The sequence below is a fragment of the Pavona decussata genome, unplaced genomic scaffold, assembly GCF_977016875.1.
Source record: "Pavona decussata unplaced genomic scaffold, jaPavDecu1.1 SCAFFOLD_516, whole genome shotgun sequence".
NCBI lineage: Eukaryota > Metazoa > Cnidaria > Anthozoa > Scleractinia > Agariciidae > Pavona > Pavona decussata.
The window spans coordinates 106,524-130,327 of NW_028145828.1; the positions used below are offsets into that span (position 1 = coordinate 106,524).

A 23,804-nucleotide genomic window follows, 5' to 3' on the forward strand; every position below is an offset into this window, starting at 1 on the left:
CGGGAATCACATCACATAATTCAAAGTAGAAAGGTTGACTTTCTCTTAGTAACTTTTAAATTATTTATTTATTTGTTTATTTTTTTATTTATTATTTTTTTTTTCTTCGGGGGGAGGGGGGGGGGGGGTTTGGTCATTACGTTTTATCGTCACTGTTTATACTATGCCATAGCACTTCAGTTTTCCAAGTGTGTGGTAACCTTTCTGGCCATAGCCACCGCCAGTATCCCCAAACCTGAGCTGTTTAACTGGAAGACGTTTCTTGTCAGTGAGGAGACCGCTGTCTTCACGCCATACATAGTCATTCTTATCACAGTTACAACCATAGCGCGAGTCTGCACATGAGTTGGTCATCCCGCATGCGCACTTACGACTAACAGATGCTCCGCCCCAGTACGTCATCTTAGTAGAATCACGTGACACCCACCAGGCATATCCAACTCTGAACAGCATGGAAGCATAACACTCGTACTTGATGAACTGTTCACAGTGTGAAGAGACTCTGGTGAGACTCGCCAGCTGAGACAGACTCGCTCCTGTGTAACGAATATCACGTGAGTAGCTACCTGGACCGCCCCACCGTCGTCCATTATGCACGTACGTTCTGCTTTCACTGTTGTGACTGATGACTGTCACGCCAACTCCATTCTTGTCAGTCATGTTGCAATACACTGTAAATGGTGCCAGACCGCCTGAGCCATCTGGATCAATGACGTAATTTCCGCTTACACTGCTGACGTATTTCCTTATCTCAGAACAGGAAGTAACATTGACTGGGGCATTGATTTTCACTTTAGCTTCTACTGTTGTCAGCGAATTAGTCGCTCTACAGGTGTAATATCCATGGTGAGATTTCTTGATGTTTTGAAGAAGCAGTGTTCCATTCAATAGAACATGGGAGTCTACAGGAAGTGAAGACTTGCCATCCTTTGTCCAGGTAATTATAGGTCTCAGGTCACTCTCGGCCACGCACGGCAGAGGGACAGTTAAACCAATTCTAGGAGTCATTTCTTTAGGAGGGCGGACTTTGAACCGCAGACGAGTAAACACAATCAGTTGAGCTAAGGCTGTTGTTGATCCCAGAATATTGTCCGCCTTACAAATGTATGTTCCCCTGTCTTTCTTTTCCACTTTGTACATCGTGAGGTTTCCTTTCTTGACTTCAGTTCTATCTTTTGGCAAACCACCAACTGACTTGGACCATGTGATATTCGGCTGCGGCTGACCAGTAACAGTGCAGGCGATGGTGACGTTTTGTTCCTCCTGTACTCTCACTTCTTTGGATGACAAAACAATCTGAGGAGCGACTGTCGAAAAAATGCACATAAAAACATTGGACCCAGAATGTAGTAAGATCAGATTCATGCAAACGCACGCAGAGGGAGAAAATTTGCTACGATAAACAAAAAAATCAGGTTATTGGGTGTGACTTCCTGTGCACAATGAGATCACTCGAATTTTAATTGGTCCACCCGTTCTCAAAGAAACCTGAAATTATTACCTTTTTACCATCACCAGTACTATCTTCTACCCACCCTAACAATACACAATTTAATATGGAAAGGGGCTAACTGGATAATCACCGGTTTCTTCAGCTTCTAGGCTTACCTAACACCTACCTACCCACCCTAACAATACACAATTTAATATGGAAAGGGGCTAACTGGATAATCACCGGTTTCTTCAGCTTCTAGGCTTTAACGCTAGACAACGAAAGATTTTATTTGTTCTTAAGTGATATCCTGGTTAGCTTAGGTTATTGTTTATGTACCGTAAATGACCGAGTTAACGCCGCGGCGCTTATTTCAAACCTGTACTTGGGGGTGCGGCGCTAATTCGGGCAGGGCGCTTAATCGGACAGCGGTGCTAATTTCTAGACTGCTAAAAAACAAAGAGAATATAGAGGATCACGTTGCGAACGTATTAAGTATTGGTTAAACCTCACTTTACACAAAAAATAAAAACGACAAGATAAAAGCAACTTGAAAGTCGATTTGTTCATTCATTCAAATATGACAAAAACAAGTGTAGTGGAATTTCAGAATTTTTACAAATTATCACTTGAATCTGTTATCCGCGGATACCACGTGTACAAAGCGCCATGGACACCCAAAGAAGATGATGAACTAGAATGTCACGAAGACACAAGAAAAGAAGCAAAGGACTACGATGGACATGCTGTTGGCCTGTTTAAAACTCCAAGCCGCGGGGAAAACAAGACTCTTGTGGGTCACGTACCCATAGAGATTTCCAGCCTCATAGATTATTTTCTCAAGGCCGACGAATCAGATAGCGTTTCAGCTCACGTGACAGGGAAGAGAAGGCGCGAGGTAGGACTGAGGTTCACAGCATGCACTGCAACTCAAAGACAAGCGCAAATTTTGGACTCAGAGCTAAACAAGTACAAGGCAAGGTTTGTGCATCTGAAACTAATATACGAACCAGAACTTTGGAGCTCTCCAACCAACGTTAAACACCGTTAAGGTCGCGAACTGGTTGTGTACTCTATTGTCAAACGTTTTCATGCCATTGTACCTCTTTATATTACAGTACTGAAACCAGGATATTACTTTTTTATATGTGCTCGAATTACCGCCGCGGCGCTTATTAAATTTTTCAGGGTGTAAATGCGGCGCTTATTCGGGCAGGGTGCTTAATCGGGCAGCGGCGCTAACTCGGTCATTTACGGTATGTATTTGTGTATTGAGCGAAAATAAAGTTGTATTGTATTGTATATTGTAACCAACGGCAGTCCTTAACCACATACTTGAAAATTTCACACAAAACGGCGCTTAGGAAAAAAGCGCGATTGGCAGAAATGACTGAAACGAGACAAAAGCAGACTGATTAACTTACATTGAACAGTTAGTTTCGCAGTGGCGTTGACGCTTCCCAACAAGTTTTCAGCTCTGCAGCTGTAAACTCCGTCGTCTCCAGGTCTAACGTCCTTCACAATCAGAGCGCCACTGGGCTCAATCACGTGACGTCCAGCTGGAAGCGATGAATTCAGCTTAGACCACGTAACCGTTACAGGTGGATTACCATCTGCTGTACATTTCAAGATGGCTGTTTGACTTTCATTGACTCTCGTTCCAACTGGATGCTGCACCAGAGAAGGAGCCGAGATGGACTGGCCTGGCTCACCTTTGGCGCCTTTCATCCCTGGGGGACCACTTGGTCCCGCGGAACCAGGTTCACCCGGCACTCCGAGATCTCCTTTTATCCCCATTGGTCCTTGAGGTCCTACTGGGCCATGTTTCCCTGGGGGTCCTTCAGGCCCTGGGGGACCTGGTCTCCCTCGGGTTCCAGGTCTCCCCCGTCGTCCTGCCTTACCCTTTGGTCCTGAGCGGCAGAGCGTTTCATCTCTGGCACAGATTTGGTTTTGCATCAGACGAAGCTCTTGTTTGATCAACAGTTTTACTTCAGAAGCGGTTTGCACAGATTGCTGTGAATCATCGGGTGAAGCGCGTTTTTGTCTTGACCAGATGGCTTTATCACCTTAAAAATTTAAAAGATAATTGTAAAAGGAGTAAACGAACTTATGATACGGAAAGAGATTTAGAATGGTAACTGATACATGTTTACTAAAAACCGAGCTAGGGTTCAAATCAAATATTTGTCACGCTTTCTTGGATGAGAGCCACAATTCTCCGAGTCCCTTTTTGAGCTAAATCGGGAAAGTTTAAATTTTGGCTTACAAATTGTTGCATAACTATTTGAAGGAAAGTGAGATTAAAGACAGACAGGAATGCCGATACATTTGGAAATTAAAATGTTTTCAAAATGCCACCGACAGGAGCGAAACGTACCTCTTGTTTCCCACCATTGACCTTGTGAATGGCTGTCTTTATAATGTTGCCATCTTCCGTTATTCTGCTGTACTTTACGAAGGATTTGTGTCTCTAACTGATCACATGTTGTTACTGAGTGTGATATCAGTCGATGATGTTCTTGTATTCTGAGTTCCACGTGAATAAGTGCGATACAACACACAACAGACAAGAGCAAACTAGACATGGAACACAAGCTGCGGAACCTGTCTTTACGCTTCTCGTCTTGATCTTGTTTTTTCATTGTTGTCGCGTCTGCCACTGAAAATTTCGCAATTGAAATATTTTCAGAGGACGTTTTTGTCTTCGTTGCCGGCCTTCAGACCAGTTCACTGAGGTGGAGTTCGTGCTTAGGATATGTTAGTCCTTTCCTTTCGTGCGAAGTTCACTGATGTACAATATATATCAGATCGTGTTTGGGCTTGTTGTGTAGATTCACTGTGACAGGAAGTATATCATTTTACTGAGGTCAAAGAAGTTCAATAAGAAAGAAAACAACTGTCGGATTTCGCTTTTACTGTAAAATATCTGTTGAAATACAAAGGTAATTTGTCATTTATGAACGGTGATATCCCATTCAGTAGTTTGAAGGGTTAATGACCGATGCTGTTTATTCCCTTTACAGTATTTTGAAAAGGTCATCCATCTGAAAGTTCTTCAATTTCAGTTTTCGTTTATCTTACTGCATACAGTCGTTCTTACTTTTGAGTCTGTGGATGAAATCCTAAAAATTGACTCCATTGGCGACTCAGCTGTACTTCTCCGTTCTTCTCTCTCTTCTCTGTACCATGACGGCCGAGAAATAACGGTTATTAAATCTTCTTGTGGTCGTTCTTGCAAAATGAGATCAGCAAGACATAGCAAATTTCTTGGTTGCTTTAAAAAATATAAATTATTGCACTTGAGCTTGTTGGATATGAGATGATTTATATTACAGTCAACGAACTGCTGCATGCTTCATTGGCTATACATAATTACACCATGGCCGAGAAATGATGGTTGTTAAACTGTCTTGTGGTTTTTCTTGCAAAATGAAATCAGAAAGACAGCAATTTTTTTGGCTGTTTTTAATACAACAATTATTGCACTTGAGCTTGTTGTCTATGAGATGATTTAACTACTGTGACCGTGGTTTGGATATGTGATCGTAATTGGCCATAAAATTTTGTCAACTTTAGCCTTGAATTTCTCCAAGACTGAATTATTGATCATTTTAGAAGCCATATCAAACACTCGAAAGTGTGTTTCATGTAAAAATTCTAAAACTATTCACACTTCTTTAGTAATTAGGGGTTAGTTTCAGTGCATTAATTTCCCATGAGATGTATTTTAATAATAATCAAAATGTGAAAATTTTGTTGTTGTTCGTTGTAAGGCATGTTGTGGTGAAGATGGCAGAGTTTTTTGCAGCGAATACCGAAGCCGTTTTCGTTTTCCAAAAACTGGGGGAGAAGAATCAAAGTCGTTGCAAGGGAGCATTCCTAAGTCAACTGCTTACAAAACCAAACGGGCGATAAAAATTTTTTCGCGAAGGGCAGATAAATAGAAAAGTTAAAGTTCCTGTACTTGATGCTAGTGGCACTTTTAAAGATTATGGAGATTTGTCCAAAGTTCAGTCCTTGAGTAAGATTTGGCAAATATGGATGCCAACGCTTTAAACTACTGGCTGAGTAAATTTGTCCAGGAGGTTGCGAATAGTGAAGGGAAGGTGTATCCAGCAAGGACCCTTTATGGAATTATCTGTGGCATCCGAAGGCATTTAGATGAAACTGTGGGAAGCGAAGCATTAAATCCTTTAGATGCTTCGGATAAAAGGTAAGAGAGGATATAGAATTTATGCTCAATGCAAGATACTCTTTTTGTCGAAGAGTACAGTTAGAATATAGATTGACCTTTATTCTTATTTTTTTTACTTTTTATTGCAGATTTGTTATTTTTCGTCGTTGTCCTGATGCCTCATGAAGGATAGTACGCGGCAAGGTGTGAGTTTGTAAACAAAGAAAGAAGAGAAGGAAACTAATTAATTATGATTATTAATTAAACTGGAGTATTGTTTTAGTGTTCAATTTGTTTTGTTTTGATCCATAAATCTTGATTTCCAATGAGAAGACAGATAAAGACCACGCGTGGTTTTGATATGTGATCCATTTAAGCACGTGTGGTTTTCATCTGTGATTTCATTGGGTATCAAAACTCATTCACGTGACGAATTTAGCCATTTTTTATTGGCTATCAAGCTTATGAATTAAAAATGAGTTATGGAATTTTTTTTTTTTTTTTTTCAAATTTAAAAAGTTGTTGTTTTTGAAACTTTTTAATTGAGTTTGTCGCGGGCCAGGGCCAATTTTTTTATGTGGGGAGAGAAACAGCTAAAGGTATGGGGCGAATTTATTGTGAACGAAATGACTTTGAACCAAATACATTTTGTTCGGCTGTTTCAGGTTATTTCTTTCATTGCTGCCGTTTTGGGAAAAACTGGAACAAAAGCTGACATATTCTGCAAATTCATGGATAGAGAAACCAAAGTAAAACAGGTCAGTAAATGAAGATTATCTGTATCCTTTTTAACGAGTGAAGCAAGCCAAAGGACTCAGCGGTGCTGGGACCTTTTTTGTTGAATGGATATCTTTTAGTGTTCATCAGGTCATCTTCAGAGAGCTTTGGTAGTCCTCGCACTTTAGGGATGAAACTTTGATGTATTAATTTCACTCACGAATGTTGGAACGTGTTAATCTACTAAACTGGTCGTCAGCCGGTGTGATGAAGGGCTGTTTACACCACACGGGAGCCTTCTGTGATTTCTTAACGCCTGTATAAGCTACTAACAATTGCTGAATTGCCGGACATTCTGCATGCGACCAGAGTAGAGCCCACACTATGGTCAGAATCGGTATACTAAGCCTGCCTTAAACTCACAATACCTATGTTCAAGTTTCATCGGAACAAAGTTGTAATCAAAAGGTTAAAAAAAGAACGTGATAAAATTACGGCGGAAATCGGAAACGTTTACATAGAGATTCTGAAACTGCCGCCAAAAAAACACTGCGATTGTCTTAAAACACATTAAAAAAAAAAAAAAAAACGATTGCGTATGTTTGCTATCCTCAGCCTAGCCTGGTGTCCTACTTACGAAGTTAATCAACCATTTCACGCGTTCTTTAATCGCCTTTTCGTACTATTATTTTTTTTTTTCTTTCAGAAAGAAGACGATAGCCACAAAGAGACCGGCACCTTTGTGATAGTCACTCCAGGCTCTGTGATGTACAACTGGAAGGAAGAATTAGAGACCCGGGGGCATTTTAAGACGGGACTCTTTCATGGTAACACCAGAGAGGACACTCTACATCGTGCCTTCAGAGGACGACTGGGTGTGGTACTTACCACTAACGAGACTATAAGAAATCATTTGGTGAGTTGTACCACAAACAAAAACTAATAAGAACAAGATGCCTGCTACACTGGCATTACGCGTGATGCTGGGGCTCATTCATTTATTCCAACTGTATGCTTCGCCAATTGATAAATCTATCCTTGCTAATGGAATAGTTTGAGTCACGACGATCGCGTTACGTTGTTTTCCTTGTGTTACGCGACTCAGACTTTCACCGGAAATGTGTGGAATTCCATTACGATAACGTAAGCTTCTCAATGACCTCTTTTTAGTCTCGCGTCGTTGTCAAGGACTGTCAAACAAAGCACGATTCCTTCGCCATGAATTCACCAATTTCTACCGTTTTAAATGTCGAGTGCTTCTTAGAAGTTATTCTTTTGATTTGCCGCTTCAAAATGGTGAAATTTCCGTTTGAAAACGGCACACTTGAGTCCAGAACATGTTATAAACAATATGGTGCCAAATTTAATCCGTTTTTAATAAATAGATCAAATGATGCGTTGACGTCACACAGGTAGGGGTGAGTGGGTCCCCTCCCTCGCGATGTAAGCGACAAGAATGGATTTTGATTGGCCTGCTTCTGTTGAAGACAATCAGAACAATACACCCCGAGTAGGAGAGGGGTGAGCTTAATGAATAAATTAATGTACCGATTTGAAGCTACGACGAAGAAAAAGAAATCGTCCCGTTTTTAGACACGGTATGCCCCCTCAGGGCATCCCGCGTAACAAAAAAGGTAAAAAAAAAAAAAAAACAAGATGCCCCTCTAATGGCATTACACGGAATGCTTAATGTAGCCCCAATTATTTCCCATTGTATGTTTCGTAGATATTTAAAAAATATCCTCCCTTGGCCATTGAAATAATTGTCTGAATGGTTTTATTCAGATATATTGCGTGATACTTATCGTTGTGTTACTAGGAATCATACCAGAAATAACTATGCAATAACGTCATGACCCCGCTGAACTGGTCTGGCCTCCTCTAGCTCTAATCCTTCGCGTTGATCATTCGATCTGTTTTTTAAAGCGGATTTTCTTTGCTGTGAAAGTTATTATTTCGATTTACTGCTTGAAAAAGGTTGGTTTTCTCTCTGAAAACGGCAGATCCGGAGTCTTAAATTCAGACATGTGGCCGCCATTGAACGAAAACAACTTTTCCAAATGATGATTTGCTTTGACGTCACACAAGTAGAGATGAGTGGGTCCCCTCCCTCGTGATATACGCGCAGATAATGGAGTTTGATTGGGCCGCTTTTGTTCAAGACAATCAAAACAATAGATCCCTTCTGGGAGAGGGAAGAATTTAATCTAGTTTTAATGAATAAATCAAATGATAATTTGACGTCACACAGAAGTGATGAGTGGGTCCCCTCTCTCGTGATATGTGCCTGAAAAATAGATTTTGATTGGGCCGCTTCTGTTGAAGACAATCAGAACAATATATCCTTACTAGGGGAGGACAGAGTTTAATGCATAAATTAATGTGCACATTTGCGACACCGATGAAAAAAAAGATACCCGACCGAAACCTAGACACGTCATGCCCTGCGGGCATTCCGTGTAAAAAAGAACGACCCCCAAAGAAAGACCAGCCGACATATGCGAACGCACGCGAAAATCGTCTCCCGCGCGTCATGTCTCCTTACGTGTGCCAATTTTCCCGCGTGTGCGTGTTTCACCAGCTTTACTACCCCAAGGGGAAATAAGAGAACACTCGAAATAACACTGTTCAAAGAATTTTCCTTTTCGCTCACGTAATACATGTTTGAAGAAGAAGTATTCTATACATACCAGTAACTGAAGTGAACAAGGTCGATACTGCGTAGAAAATTTAACACGACAGCGACATCAAGATAGAGAAGAAACTGAGAGTAAAAGATGTGACCGTGGACAGCTGTTTCGAGCTGGTTGACTCTCGTCAGCACGGTGTAGCAGCAAGAAGTAGAATGTTCAACTAACGTGAGGTCAGTTGTTTACTAGATGCACGTGGTGATGACTCCGGATGGACTTAAGGACGGTGCCTACTATTGTTACTCCGCATACGTTCTGCGCATCTCGAGATACTCGGGTTTCCTATGGGTGGTGCCAGCTAATACAGGAATATTTTTGCGCGGTCTAAAACTATCCGGAGAAAGCAGAACTTAGCAAATGCTTTTGGTATCCCAGAAGAAAATTGGGGGTAACCATGCATTTTTCAGAGATAATTAAACTTCAAGTTAGGAAAAAATCCCATACATCGCTTTATATTTTGGCGCTTTTTAGAGATGTTATTGCTTAGTTAACTCTGAAAAAATGCATGGTTACCCCCAATTTCCTTTTAGGATTCCAATAGGCCTTGCTAAGATCTGCTTTTCTCGCATAGTCATAAACCGCACAAAAATACTTCGGTATTAGTAGGCACCGTCCTTAATTCAGATGTTTACCAACGTCAGAGCTATGATGTCGTTGTCGTGTTAAGTTTTCCACACAGTATCAGCTTTGTTTACTTCAGTTACTTATATGCATATAATACATCTTCGTCAAACAGGTATTATGGGAGCAGTTGATTGTATGTTTATTTCTGGCTGACTAAATCTTTCACAGATCCTGTGTAAACCAGCAGTATTTTCGTTCGCGGTCTTTTGCCACATATTCTCAATTAAATACGATAATGTTCCCTTCTTTTGCTCTCATTTTCGTTCCTCAGCATGATCTGAACAAAGTCAAATGGCTGGCGGTAATCATGGATGAAGTTCATCGTCTCAAAGATCGCAAAGCTCAGATACCTATCGCCGCTAAAGCTCTTAGTGTCAAGAGAAGGTGAAAAATAAATCCTTTAGTGTGCAGCGGTTGTATTAAATGATTGTTTCATTGATTGTATCTTAGTCACACGAGACCACAGACAGCCAACGCTGCTGGCATATGAACTCCGGCTTCTGTAACTATGAAGCAACGGTAAGCATCACTACTCCCACCTGTATAGGGGTCGGGGGCGGGGTGATGTCAATTGATCACAGGAAACCCAACTTGAAGTGAGCGGGCGTAGTAATTCACCGCGGTCAAATATACCAAAATAAAAAAAAGGCCTTTGCGAGCTCAACTCCCTTGCATGGCATAGTAGTCCACAGGATAACCAGCATGAAGTAACTTGGAGACTAGCCTATTACAGGATAACCAGCATGAGGTCGCTAGAACCGCTAGAAGTAGTACTACTCCCCCTGGATGAGATGTTGGGCCATCACAAGATACTATCCAGCATGAAATCACTAGGAGTATTTTGTCAAAACAAACCAACGGTGAAAGTCCCAGCAGTCAGCTTTGAATCAGGTCTGTGACGCTCCCAGTCGCTTCGTTCTGCATAACCCAGAGTTTTAAACAACGGTCTTATCCGGTTTGTTTGTAGATACAGACTCACAGGGACCCCACCTCAGAACAAGTTGGAGGATTTCTGGTGCGTGCTGGACTGGGAAAACCCGGGGAGTCTGGGGAAAGCTAAGCAGTTCAACCTGGAGTTAGGAAAGCCAATCAGAAAAGGGCAGAGATATGATGCAACCAAAAGAGAACTGGCACTAGCCAGGAAAAGTAAGTATACACAGATAGTAAAGTACGGAGAATGAGGTCCCTCAGAAAGAAGCGAATCCCAAAGGTAGTAAAAAACGTTTTGAGTCTTGGTACACTGTAGGTGTTTGCAAGATAAGAGCACAGATCATTATGGTACAAAATTAAAACCTAATTGCACGCTTTCATAGACCTTTTTTATGTCTGTGTGTAAGCTTCATTCAGCAAATGGAAGTAGTTGAAGCCAACACCACAACACGTTTTTGTACTGAAATAAGGATCTCGATCCAGCACAGAGGCATAAGTGGCAAGCGGACTCGCATTCAATTAAAATACCATTTTTACGCTCTAAATTTCCTTAGAGATAATTTTTCCGCTCTCCATGATAGAAGACTTGCATGAAAGTAAATCTTTTGATGTTTAACTATGAAATCATAAAAGCGCGACCCCGAAAGATACGGTGAAATGTGATGTTTGGTAATAAAATCTCGAGATAAAGAAATTTTCCCGCCATGTGAAAGTTATGGACTCTGAAAGTAACAGTTAACGTTAATGTTTCCATAGAAATCATCAGGGTAACGAGCCTCCTAAAGGAAAGGGAATCCCCAAACTAACGATCACCTGACAAAAAATTGAAGAGCTCGACAAAGTGCAGCCTGAAAGTGAGATAATTTCAAAATACATGCCTTGCATCCAAGAGATTGCTTGCTCAAGGAAAGAGTCCTTGTTCCAGTATCCTTAAGGTCTTCGAGTCCAGTCTCGTTAAATCCATAACGTTCTTTGTCCCTTTTTGTCCATTGAAGTGGTTTCGATGTTTCAAAGCTAAGAAAGTATTTTTCTTCCTTCTTTCAATGCCGAGGTGATTTAGGTATTTATCTCTATCCAAGGACTATTGACGATTTTCTACTCGTACGCTTTGGAGGGTGGTCTATCGAAGATTACACCGCTCCTTGAAAGGCAATGTTATTACGAGTCTTCAGATGAGCACTGCCAAAACCTGCTGTCCAATGAATGCGTACCGTTTCTAAACCTTGGGATTTTTTTGTTACTGTTTTTTAGAATCGAAAGTTCTTCAAGATAAAATTGGCAAATTCTTTCTTCGACGGACGAAAGACTTGATAGCAAGTCAGCTGCCTAGCAGGGGTACGTTCATTACAGCTAAGGTGGCCTTCAAACCGGTTTGTCGAGTTTTAGGTTTACTTTTCTCTCTTTCCAGATGAGTTGATGGTGTTTTGTCCGCTGACGTCATTCCAAGAAGACGTGTACCAGACTCTCCTTCAGAACCCGGATGTGGAATTGATCAGAAAAAAGAACTTTCCCTGTGACCGCGGCAGTGGGGTGGACAAGAGCAAACGTTGTTACGTGGTAAGTACAGTAGAATCTAGAATCTAGAATCTGGCGGATTGTCCACCAAATGAGATTCAAAACTCTTAATTTGGCATGACCACAACAAAGGTTTATGGGTTATTAACGAAAAATACCATCGCACTAAAAAAGTAAATTGCGGTAAATTTACAAATGCTCAAAAGTGATTTCACTAGTTAGGGATTGGATTACAATAGCATGTTTACAACTGGGTATAAAAACTCTAAATATCAAATCTAGTGGTTGTAATTTCCAAATAACATGGCCGGCAAGAACTAAAAACGATCTTAAAACCTGCAACAGTAAAATACTTGAGATAATAAATTTTATGGCAAAATTAATCCTTACGACATTAAAAACAAGACGAAATTAAAACAGTTAGATACATACATGTATGTATAAAAATTTCCAGATCTTTTGATCTTTTAGTTTGGAAAACAATCCCTCGGGACTACTAGGATAACACGAGCTAGCACGTTACAAGGGCGTTTATATATAAAAGTTTAAAAATATATAAAAACTGAAGCTTATAGGTTAATAGCTAGATGGATTAAATTCCACTTATGCAGTTTGTCGTGTACATTTAAACCAAGCGGCTCAAGTATCTCAAGTGTCAGTTAAGTGACTTAAGTGGGCTTCACGAGCCTCCCGGTCAAAACGGTCCGCCTGACAATGTTAGGCTGTAACGCTGAGTTACATAGTATTTTCTTCTTTACTTGTCTTTCTCTACTGCTAGTGACGACAACTGCTCTTCCACAACTGAATCTCAACTAACGCTCAACTAACAGAGAAGAAGGGATGGTGCAGCGGTGAGAGCACTTGCCTCCCATCATTGTGGCCTGGGTTTTATTCCCGTACTCGGCATCATATAGATAGATAGCAGTTTATTGTGAAAATACGCTTAGCTTTTGTGAGACCAGCAAGCTAGGCTCACCAGCTAGTTTACAGGTATTTCACACTAAATGATTAAAATAACGAACACAAATTAAAAAACATCAAATGGCATACAAGGTAAAATTTAAATTTCTAATACAAATTAATCATCATACGTAAAACAAAAATTTACAATAAAGAAATAAATGGATATAAAAAACTACAATAATTCGTATTGTGTGAAAAGCTCACTCGATCATAGTAGACCTGCCAGATCTAGTGTTCTGATCCTGTTTTTAAAAGCCTTGTAAGTTTGAACTGTTCTGCTTGAGTCAGGTAATGAGTTCCAGAGTTTTGGTGCCGTAAACCTCCACGATATAAGACCATAAGTTGTAGTGCTGGCCTTTTGTCGCTTTAAAATGTCACTTCCTCTTAGATTGTATTTATTATTTCTAAGACCGATCAGTTCTTTTACGCTTTTTGGTGCACGTTCATTATTAATTGCATTAAAAACTGTGCATACTATTTTTGCGAGGCGTTGATTCTCAAGTGATGGTAAACCTATTTTGTTGAGTTGTTCGGAGTAGGGCCTTTGTTTTTCGTTAAAGACAAAACGGAGGGCACGCTCATTAACTTTTTCTAGCTTAGCAATGGCACTTTTGTTGCTGAAATGCCATGTCTCTGAGCAGTAGTTAAAATGAGGGATGATAAATGCGAGGTAAAGACACTTTCTTGTTTCGAATGGAAGAATGTTTTTCATTCGCTTAAGTACAGCAATCTGCTGGGGTTGATATGTTGGTTGAGTTTGTTGTTGGTTGTTTTCGTCCTTGTTCAGAGCGGTTTTCTGGGTACTCCGATTTTCCCCTCTCCTCAAAACCAACCTTTCCAAATTTCCACATCTTTAATACCATTTTATACGTTGTATCTCTGTTAAACTTACTGCATATAACTCTTGTTCTATATCGGTTTTTACATAAATGATCAGCTATAAAGGAAATAAAAACTTAAAAGGATCACCTTTCTCGTTCCAACTTTTTGAAAAATATTCTAGAAATAACGTTACAACGTCTCTTTAAACTGTGCCATAGCACTTCAATTTTCCAAGTGTGTGGTAACCTTTCCCGTAGCTACCGCCAGTATCCCCAAACCTGAGTTGTGTAACTGGAAGACGTGTTTTGTCAGTGAGGAGACCGCTGTCTGCACGCCATACATTGTCTTCCTTATCACAGTTACAACCATAGCGGGAGTCTGCACATGAGTTGGTCATCCCGCATGCGCACTTACCACTAACAGATGCTCCGCCCCAGTACGTCATCTTAGTAGAATCACGTGACACCCACCATCCATATGGACTGTTGTTGTAAAGTAAAACCGAACCATAACACTCGTACTTGATGAACTGTTCACAGTGTGAAGAGACTCTGGTGAGACTCGCCAGCTGAGACAGACTCGCTCCTGTGTAACGAATATCACGTGAGTAGCTACCTCGACCGCCCCACCTTTGTCCATTATACACGTACGTTCTGCTTTCACTGTTGTGACTGATGACTGTCACGCCAACTCCATTCTTGTCGCTCATGTCGCAGTACACTGTAAATGGTGCCAGGCCTCCTGTGCCATCTGGATCAATGACGTAATTTCCGCTTACACTGCTGATATATTTCCTTATCACAGAACAAGTAGCAGCAATTGGAGAATTGATTTTGACTTTAGCTTCTACTGTTGTCAGTGCATTAGTCGCTCTACAGGTGTAATATCCCTCGTGAGATTTCTTAATGTTTTGAAGAACCAATGTGCCAATTGATAAAACATGCGCGTCTACAGGAAGTGAAGACTTGCCGTCCTTTGTCCAGTTGATTGTAGTTCTCAGGTCACTCTCGGCCACACACGGCAGACGGACAGTTGAACCAATCACAGGAGTTACTTCTTTAGGAGGATGGACTTTGAACTGCAGTCGAGAAACTACCGTTAGTTGAGCCAAGGCTGTTGTTGATCCCAGAATATTCTCTGCCTTACAGATGTATGTTCCCCTGTCTTTCTTTTTCACTTTGTTGATCGTTAGGTCTCCTTTCATTATTTCAGTTCTATCTTCTGGTAAACCACCAACTGCCTTGGACCATGTGATACTCGGCTGCGGCTGACCTGTAGCAGTGCAGACGATGGTGATAATTTGTTGCTCCTGTACCCAGACGCCCTTGGATGACAACAAAACCTGAGGGCCGACTGTCAAAAAATACAAGATAAAAACCGATTGGACACAGAATATAGTATGTTAAAATTTACGATAAGGTTGATTCACTGATTAAGGCCTGCAAAATCAGGTTAATGTAACGCATTGAGATCACTCGCATCTAATTAATCTGCTTGTTGTTACATTAATAATAATAATAATAATAATAATAATCACCAGCAAAGTGAATCTTTGTTAGAAAAAAACATCATGATAAGTTTTTGCATCATAGGCAACTCGGAAAAAATCCGAGCTCCAGATGGGATTTGAACCCACGACCCTTCCGTGATCTAGTCGGATGCTCTAACCTGGGTCTTTGACTAAAACAGCAACACGCAGTCACATAGTCAAATCAATATAGGCCCATATGACACATAACTGCATCACGCAGTCACATTAAGGCATATCAAACAGGCACTAATAACTCATAACTGCATCGTATGATAATTACATTGCAATTAATGGCATTGTTAAACCTGACCTGCTAGTAGAAAATGTCGCAAGAAAGGATGCTGGGGAAAAATGTGCGCGTTTGATGGAAATGACTAAAACGAGGAAATGCATACTAAACAACTAACGTTGAACAGTTACTTTAGCGGCGCTTGGAAAGGAAGTACGCGTTTGACTGAAATGACAATCAAGGGCTCCTGTGAGCCAACTCGTGAATGCAGTACTCGCATCAAGCTACAGTCTACAACTAAGGATTCGTGGACGTCATGCGGGAATAAAATGTGACCGGAAAGGTAACATTGTTCGCATAGACTCAAAAAATTCATGAATTGAAAACTTTTGGCACTAGGAAAAGGATTTTAAGAAACAATTTGGAGGGATGTAGCTGTGCCAGAAACTCGTCCAGTCGTGTTTTGAACTTTCCATACATTTCCCTGTATTTTTTTCCCGCGAGCTATTTTTAGGGCAGTTCACGGCTGGTTCGCTAAAAGACAAATGTATGGAAAGGTCAAAACACGACTGGACGCTTTTTGGCACAGCTACATCCCTTCAATTTTTTTCTTAAAATCCTTTTCCTATTGCCAAAAGGTTCCAATTCATGAATTTTTCAGAAGCGATGTTTTATGAAAATTATTTGACATCGGATTTCCATACAAACAGTGTTATTTCGAGCCTGTTTGCCTACTCGTCAAAATGGCGTCGAAAACCGTGATAAGGCCTATTTCATCCGCTACTTGCGAGGACATGTGTTTGTTTACACAAGATTACGCCGAGTTGTCACGTTTCATCGATAAAAATAAAAAATACACACAAATAGCTTTCCTAAATAAAAGATTTATTCAGATAGGTCTTTTTACAGGCCTAAGAACAAGCAAAAGCGTATAATTTTTCTAATTTTCGCCGCGAGACGACTTGCAAGCGATTTGAAGTCAATTTTGAAGCGAATTTATCGGAACACGTTTTTCAAACATTTTGGAGGAACTGTTCGGAATACGAAAAATCGGTCTATTAGAATAGTATTTTAGTACAAATTCACAATCAAACCTGTAAATATTTGTGTGTTGTATTCCTAGAAGCACTATAATAATAATAATAATAATAATAATAATAATAATAATAATAATAATAATAATAATATTTATCCAGGGAGCCCACTCGCCTTGGCGGTTTTCAGTGGGGCCCTGCAAATTAAAAATAAAATTAAAAATAAAATTACCTAAAAAATAATTTCACAAGATCAAACGAATTTAAAAATGGCTAAACAATCATCATTCACAAACTTTTAAGCTTTGCCTTAAAAAGGGACAATGATTTGATGTTTTTAAAGTCATTGTCTAAGCTGAAACACTGAAACATTACCAAGAAAGTACGCGGCTTAAGGTTACCGGATACCTTCGAGAGTCTTTTTTTTGCCAAAAAAAATTTTTGAGGCCAAATTAAACATTTCTAGGCTCCCTTCATTTTCAAAAAAATATATATTACAAATCTTGAGGCGTGCGCGAATTATCAACAAGAAAGTTTTTCAAATGAAATTCTATCACCCGCCAGAGTGCTATAAGCCAATTAAAATTTGTCAGCGTCAGGGCTTCCCGTGATGTTTTTCGCGGTAAAAACATCCGGAGTCGTTCATTTCAGGTCGCCTCTTTTCCTTTTGTTTACGTTTGCAACTTGTGATTTATTCACACCAAGCTTTCGCTTGTGTTCGTTTTGCGTATCGTCTATGGCGAAATATAAGAAAGAAAAGAGTCCGTGGTTGAAAACTAAGAAGAAAACTGGTCCTAAGAAAAAGAAGAAGAAAGTTTCCGATGAAGGATGGCGAAAAACCGCATAAGCGCGTAGCGCAGAAGCCCAGGTACAATAATCGATATATCGAGTTCTTTGAGGTCGCCCCATGTAACGGAATCCGGAATCCGGAATCCAGAGAAATTGTCATGTTGGAATCCGGAATCCAGGACATTTTTTATGTTGGAATCCGGAATCCAGTGAGCTGGAATCCGGAATCCACTAAAGTTTTGGAATCCAGAATCTACTTGTGTCGAATTGTTTTGGTAGATTCTTCTATTTTTCTACCCAGTCACCTTTTAGCGGTCTACCTCTGACTCTTCTACACTTGCGACACTCGAAACACGTGTTCGAACTTGTCCACGCAGGACACACCCCTCCCGGGGGGGATATTTTCCTCATGACGTCAGCTTCAAAGCACATGCGACAAAAAAGATGCTCGAAGATTCGCTCGTTGACGCTTTCAAGTGCTTGCATCGGAAGTTTTTTTGAAGTGTATCAAGTCGAATCAAGTGGTTTTTAACTTCACTTCGGTTATGGGAAAGCACAAATCAAAGGAAGACAGGTATGTTTACAGAAGTTTAGCTTTAAGATATTGCGAGATATTGTTTATATGATTGATTGAGGCTGTAATAAGAAATACGTGTCGGATAAGTGAAGACAAAAAGAATCCGAAAAGAAAACCCGTCCTCACATCAAAATTAAAGTGACTTCTCGATCGATCTCGAGTCTGATTCTTGAGAGTATTTATTAGAACAAAGCAAAAAGTAGTTGAAGCCGAAATTAGAAGCAAAATGAAACTTCAGAAGCTTGAAGACTTGTTGATACTTGAATTTCTCGACATTTCTGCAGAAGAAACTTTGTTAACTTTAAGAGAAACTTTTCTGTAGTTTTGGGGCTCCATTTTTCATTTTGATCCGTTGATATACGACTTTAAATCAGAAAAGTGAATCGTCGAAAAGGCAGATTAATTAAAAACTATTTCATTTTTATGGGCTTTTCGTTTGATTGTTTTTCTCGATGTTTTCTTTCTTAACAGTCCAAAAACTCAAAACGCTAAGCGATCTAAGGTCTTTGACATACTCAGAAAAACAATGGTCGGTAAAACTCAAGTAAAGCTGATGGTTAAAGAGCAAGTATCTACAGCGCTTTGTTTGAATTACTAGTAGAATAAAACACCATTTTGACTCTTTACAAGTAAACGTTTCGACGCAAAGAAATAATTGAGGGGTGAGGGGTGAGGAATGGGGGTGGGGGGTGAGTTTAACAGACGTGGATCTAGACTCTCATATACGTGATAAACGAACATCCTGCAATCTCACACGAAATCATGAGTTCGGGGATGAGGGTACGTTTAATTTGTTCATGGCGCGAGCAGTGGGGATCTGCGATCCACCTTAACATTATTGAGTTTGACAAACACATAAAAGTAATCCAAACTGTGGCTATCGTTTTTTGTATTGCTTTTTTGTTTGAGACTCGTAAGATCTTGAATCTTGGATCGACTAAATGATACAACTGACGTCATATCGGTTTTGATTCTTCAAAGTGTAACAAAACTGTAACTTTATATATACAAATAAACTGGATTAACTTTCCCTGGTTAATTATTTACCATATGGCCTTCGAAAAACCGGTTGTTAGGCTGGTTTGTCAATGATACTAAGTGTAAGCGTCAATACTTCTAAATGTCGCTATTGTCATGATACAATTACAAATGTCGTTATTGTCGTTACACAAACAAACGTTCTGCTCTTGAGATATGAACCCTCTACTCACTCTCACATTAATTTGGAATCTTAAAACTGCAACACAACTGTAACTGTAAATAATCTGGATTAACTTTTATGAATTTGCCAAAGTGGCTTATGAAAAACCGGAATCTAGACTTTAACTTTAACTAGCGAGCAGTTTCCTTCCTTCACCCCCCCCCCCCCCCCCTTCCTTTTTTTTTTTTTTGGTGGGCAGGGAAAAAATGTTTTTACTTTTTCTCGTTTGTATTTGGGATTTGAGCATGTTGCATTTCGAATCTTCATTTCCAATTCTCTCTAGGGTAAGAGAAAAAAGAAAGAAAAAAGTTCACTGCCTTCAGTTTATAATTTCTTTCAATTTCAGATTTCCGTTTTTCCCTCCTTGTAATCAGAGTTCCATTAATAGAAAACGGAACATAAAAATAAACAACAAACATGTTTTTAGTAACTAAAATATGCTGGTATCACTTATATTCGAGAGATAACTCTCACGACAATAAGCTCTAGTGTATTTGCCGTTGCCGATTAAGGCATTTCAATGGTCGAATCGTCCAACTGAGTAAAGCTTGAGGTTGGCCGCTGATAAGATTGGTCCTTAAAATTTTTAACGGACGTGCGTAAATAAAGCTGAAGTAACGTGTACTGGGACTTCAGTGGCACAAACAATTACAGCTGACGATAAAATTATCAATTCAATTCGAAAAACAAACTTAGCACACTTGCGACACTTTCTAATTTTGCATATTTCGTGAAAACGGGAAAATTCAGTCACGAAAATTAAATTAAGTGACTTGCCGTGCAAGCCTTTAAAAAATTGGCCAAAGTCAAGTGCTGCGATGTACACTTCAAAATCTCGAAATTCACGTGTCGCGAAAAATTCATTTAATAATGTACACATGCCAACGAATCTCATGTTAGTGGTGGTATTCACTGTAGTCATGTTGGTGCTTACAAGCGGAACTATACTGAACGAGGATGCACAGGGGGAAATTTCCGTCCTTTGCTGCATGCAATTACGATGACATTTCTATTTTTATGTAATTTTTTTTCAGTTTTCGCTCGCACCAATATGATACCGTGGAAATAACCTGCATGGATTACATCTTGACTTGTATCCCCCTCAAGAAAATTAAGGCATGGGTCTCTAGTTATTTACTTGAAAAAATGAGAGGGTGGCCTATCATCTAAAGATTTAGCCGTAACTTCGTGGGACTTTGGCAGAGTAACATGGTTGCAAATGTCAAAGTATTGACATACACGATGTATGTAAATTGAGTTACGTGGTACGGCCGTAACGTCGTGAGACTTTGGAGAGTAACATGGTTGCAAATGTCAAAATATATGAGAGTCTATGAGAGTATATGAGAGTCTAGATCCACGTCTGTTAAACTCACCCCCCACCCCCACCCCTCACCCCTCACCCCCCACCCTCACCCCTCACCCCTCACCCCTCACCCCCCACCCCTCACCCCTCACCCCCCCACCCCCAACCCCTCACCCCCGGAATAGACCTGCCGCTTCACGCGTGGCTAAGAAACGCAGTAATAACAGAAAGAGTTGCTTGTTTGTGATCACAGCCTACTATACGTAAAATATAATCTTACTCTACAAATAAAATCACGATATAGTACTATTTTATTGCTGTATTGATTATCATCGTAATTTCCGATATCGTTCTGTCGCGTCAGCCACCCCCTCTTCAAAAATCCTGGATCCGCCCCTGAAGAAGTTCCTTCATGTTTTAATACCCGTGGCTGTCTTGCTACAGGGAAAGACTTCTTCTTTCTCCGATCTGACACAAAAATCTTTGGTAGCGACAATTATACAAGTCTCATGCACGGGATGGAAGGGGTAACGCGCCCTCCTTATGTCTAGTTTTGTGAGTTTTGACTGGGGACATAAGCGGAAGCGAAAGCATACGACTTTAAGTGTCATTGTCTGAGAAAGTGTTCCAGGGGCCAAAACTTGTGGTCAACCGATTTGGCTGAAACTTGGCACAGAAGTTGGTTGCCATGAGATATTTGAAAAGCCAATTTGGCTCACTTCTCTGACTTTAAGTTTTAGAGTTTCAGGGGGGGTCTCATTTTTTGCCCTTTGAGCACAAAAAATCCAGCCTTTCAGGAGTCATTTTGAAAGTGCCATAAAACCCAACTGGTAAATTGTGCTGCCAAATGAATTTGACTATGAATATTACTATAATAGAGCTTTCATTTCATGCATGTAACTTTGCCCTCAAGGTATTGGACAGAGAGGAGCCTGGGGCTAGAGTTAAGCCAAAATTAATGTCAAAATTACAACTCAAAATTGCCATTTTTCAAAAAATCAGTGTATCTACCTGCCTTCTTGCATAACATCCGTACCTAAACCATTATTTACTTTAGTGACCCAATTATCAAAATCAGTTGAGAAAAATTTGGCTTATCACGGTTTGTTGAATTTTTTTTCACAAACACTCCATGCCTCTATAAGGTCATGCAAAATGGAGTTTTGAGCATAATTCATGCCATAAACAAACCAAATTGTTGACATGAAGCCCTTATTCTGTATTTGGTCAGTGAAAATGAATTGTTAAAGCCAAATCAGTTTAATTGTTTAGAAATACTCTGATTCTTACCTTACAATTGCTCTTAAAGGCCTTTGATTAACATAACAAATACCCTGATTTAGCAAAACAAGGTTTAATTTGTACTTTAAAAACCTAGTACCCATCAAACAGCACAAATGATGAAGGCCTTACCTCGATATAACGATCTTTCTAAACGATGCTTGAATTTTTCATTGATTAATATTCAGTTCCAAGTCATAATTCTTCTCCGTTGCTCCAAGCATGGAAAGACTCTATGTTTTGTCAGGCCTGATTTTTATTATGATTACAAGATAAAGTTAGCTCAGTTAACGAAAACGTTCGTTAGCATATAATCTATGTCTGTTAACAGCCTGAACAGTTCTTGTAAATACCCACCAGTAAAGGAGCATGGCCATGCATACATAGATATATAAACTTACGCAGAGATATACGAGCTGCAGTTTATAGCAGTGCCGATGTGACCCGTTACTTCAGAGTCCTCTAGAGCGGAGTAAATGAAACCATCCGTCAAGAAGGAATGCACAGTTAGGAGAGCTCGATAGTAAAACAAAAAACTTGTGTTGCTTAATACAATAACAAAACGAGGCCAGGGCATTGCGTTGATGCAAACTCAACTGGCCCGCCATTTTGGACATAGGAGAGAGTGGGGACTGGACCGAGGTTACGTTCTTCTTCCGTTTCGCGGCTATGTTTTGTCAGGTGTAAGAAATTCAAGGGTAATTTCACGATGGCACTTTGTTCCTTTGGAGGGGTAAGTGATCAGTGCGGTGCCACTGCATGGGCTCCGCACGAAACAGGAATGGTTCCTTTATTATCCTGCGAGAATGATATGACTGAATGGTTGAAGGAAAAGTACAAGGGGTCAGGTGCGTCTGGAGCAAGAGGAAGACCTGGTAATACCAAAGCAGCAGGTGATTCAAAATATCTGTTAGGGATCATACACGCGCACAAATGGCTTTTATTGCGATCCAGTGGACTCTTTTCTGTTGAAGAGAGACCACGATATTTTACGATATTGTCGTCTCAAATTGTTTGTTTATGATACTTGATTCTTGCGAAGAGAAACAAACATTCAACAAATTGTTCACAGGAAGGGCAAAGGGGTTGACTAAAACCCTAACTTTAAAAAGTAAGAGCGCAGTTATTTTATCGCAACAATCTCTATGACCAAAAACAACGATAAGAATAACTTGAAGTTGAAGGCTGTTTTTCGTCTGTTCGCTCTGTTTGTTTACATTCAGGTTTACCTGTTCAGACGCTTATCACGCAATCACAATTCGTGCGTGAAACCCTACCGGTTTCCTATATTTGCCAGTTTCGTCTATAAAGATAAGAGAACTTGAAAAATCTATGCAAACATGCTGCATCGAAGCAAATCTTCCAAGCAAATCCCATAACAAATCGGCAGATTTTGAGACATTATAAGGGCTTCTTAACGATGCGAAGCAGAGAGTCCATATACGGGAAAACATTCTGTACGTATGTCATGGTGTCATTATCAAGTCGTAATACCATCTCAAAATCGAATGTAGTTTAATCAATTAGTTGAGCTCAGAATACAAATCTGAGATAGGTTTTAAACTGGGCATAAGATTCCTAAAATTATACCGCCTCTATTTACATACTAAAATAACTAATTATAAGTAATTAATAAATGTATCCGAATAATTTTGTTACCAAGAAAGTTATCCGTGAAACAAGACATTTTCTCGCTCAAAATGTCAATTTCATCAAAAAGCTTCGATGCAGCATGTTTGCATAGATTTTTCAAGTTCTCTTATCTTAGACGAAACTGGCAAATATAGGAAACCGGTAGGGTTTCACGATCGAATTGTGATTGCGTGATAAGCGTCTGAACAGGTAAACCTGAATGTAAACAAACAGAGCGAGCAGACGAAAAACAGCCTTCAACTTCAAGTTATTCTTATCGTTGTTTTTGGTCATAGAGATTGTTGCGATAAAATAACTGCGCTCTTACCTTTTAAAGTTAGGGTTTTAGTCAACCCC

General features: G+C 40.0%; 2 protein-coding genes and 1 pseudogene across 2 annotated transcripts in view; 1 reads left to right on the forward strand and 2 right to left on the reverse strand.

Moving 5' to 3' along the window:
* The window catches only part of LOC146450006 (contactin-associated protein-like 2), a 96,647-nt gene extending 81,978 nt beyond the window's left edge, over positions 1-14,669 (reverse strand). Inside the window, exon 1 of the mRNA XM_085100903.1 lies at positions 14,002-14,669. Coding sequence (XP_084957029.1) covers positions 14,070-14,576 — 507 coding nt within the window. The 5' untranslated portion in view covers positions 14,577-14,669 and the 3' untranslated portion in view covers positions 14,002-14,069. The remainder of the gene's footprint in view (positions 1-14,001) is intronic.
* Positions 54-4,074, reverse strand: LOC146450019 (uncharacterized). The gene is made up of 3 exons (XM_085100905.1): positions 3,806-4,074; positions 2,857-3,476; positions 54-1,307 (listed from the first exon to the last, which is right to left on the reverse strand). Exons 1-3 carry the CDS (start codon positions 4,072-4,074, stop codon positions 157-159), a joined length of 2,040 nt encoding a protein of 679 aa, XP_084957031.1. The 3' UTR covers positions 54-156.
* Positions 5,153-5,716, forward strand: LOC146450020 (uncharacterized; annotated as a pseudogene).
* Positions 14,670-23,804: the final 9,135 nt, after the last annotated feature.

Bases quoted from the DNA above. Each gene is read 5' to 3' on its own strand.
- LOC146450019 (XM_085100905.1), bottom strand. From the start codon at position 4,074: ATGAAAAAACAAGATCAAGACGAGAAGCGTAAAGACAGGTTCCGCAGC. The intron at 3,477-3,805 runs GTTTCGCTCCTG...CATCTGGTCAAG, and splicing joins TGGTGGGAAACAAGAGGTAC to ACAAAAACGCGCTTCACCCG. The intron at 1,308-2,856 runs GTAAGTTAATCA...TTTTTTCGACAG, and splicing joins TGCGAAACTAACTGTTCAAT to TCGCTCCTCAGATTGTTTTG.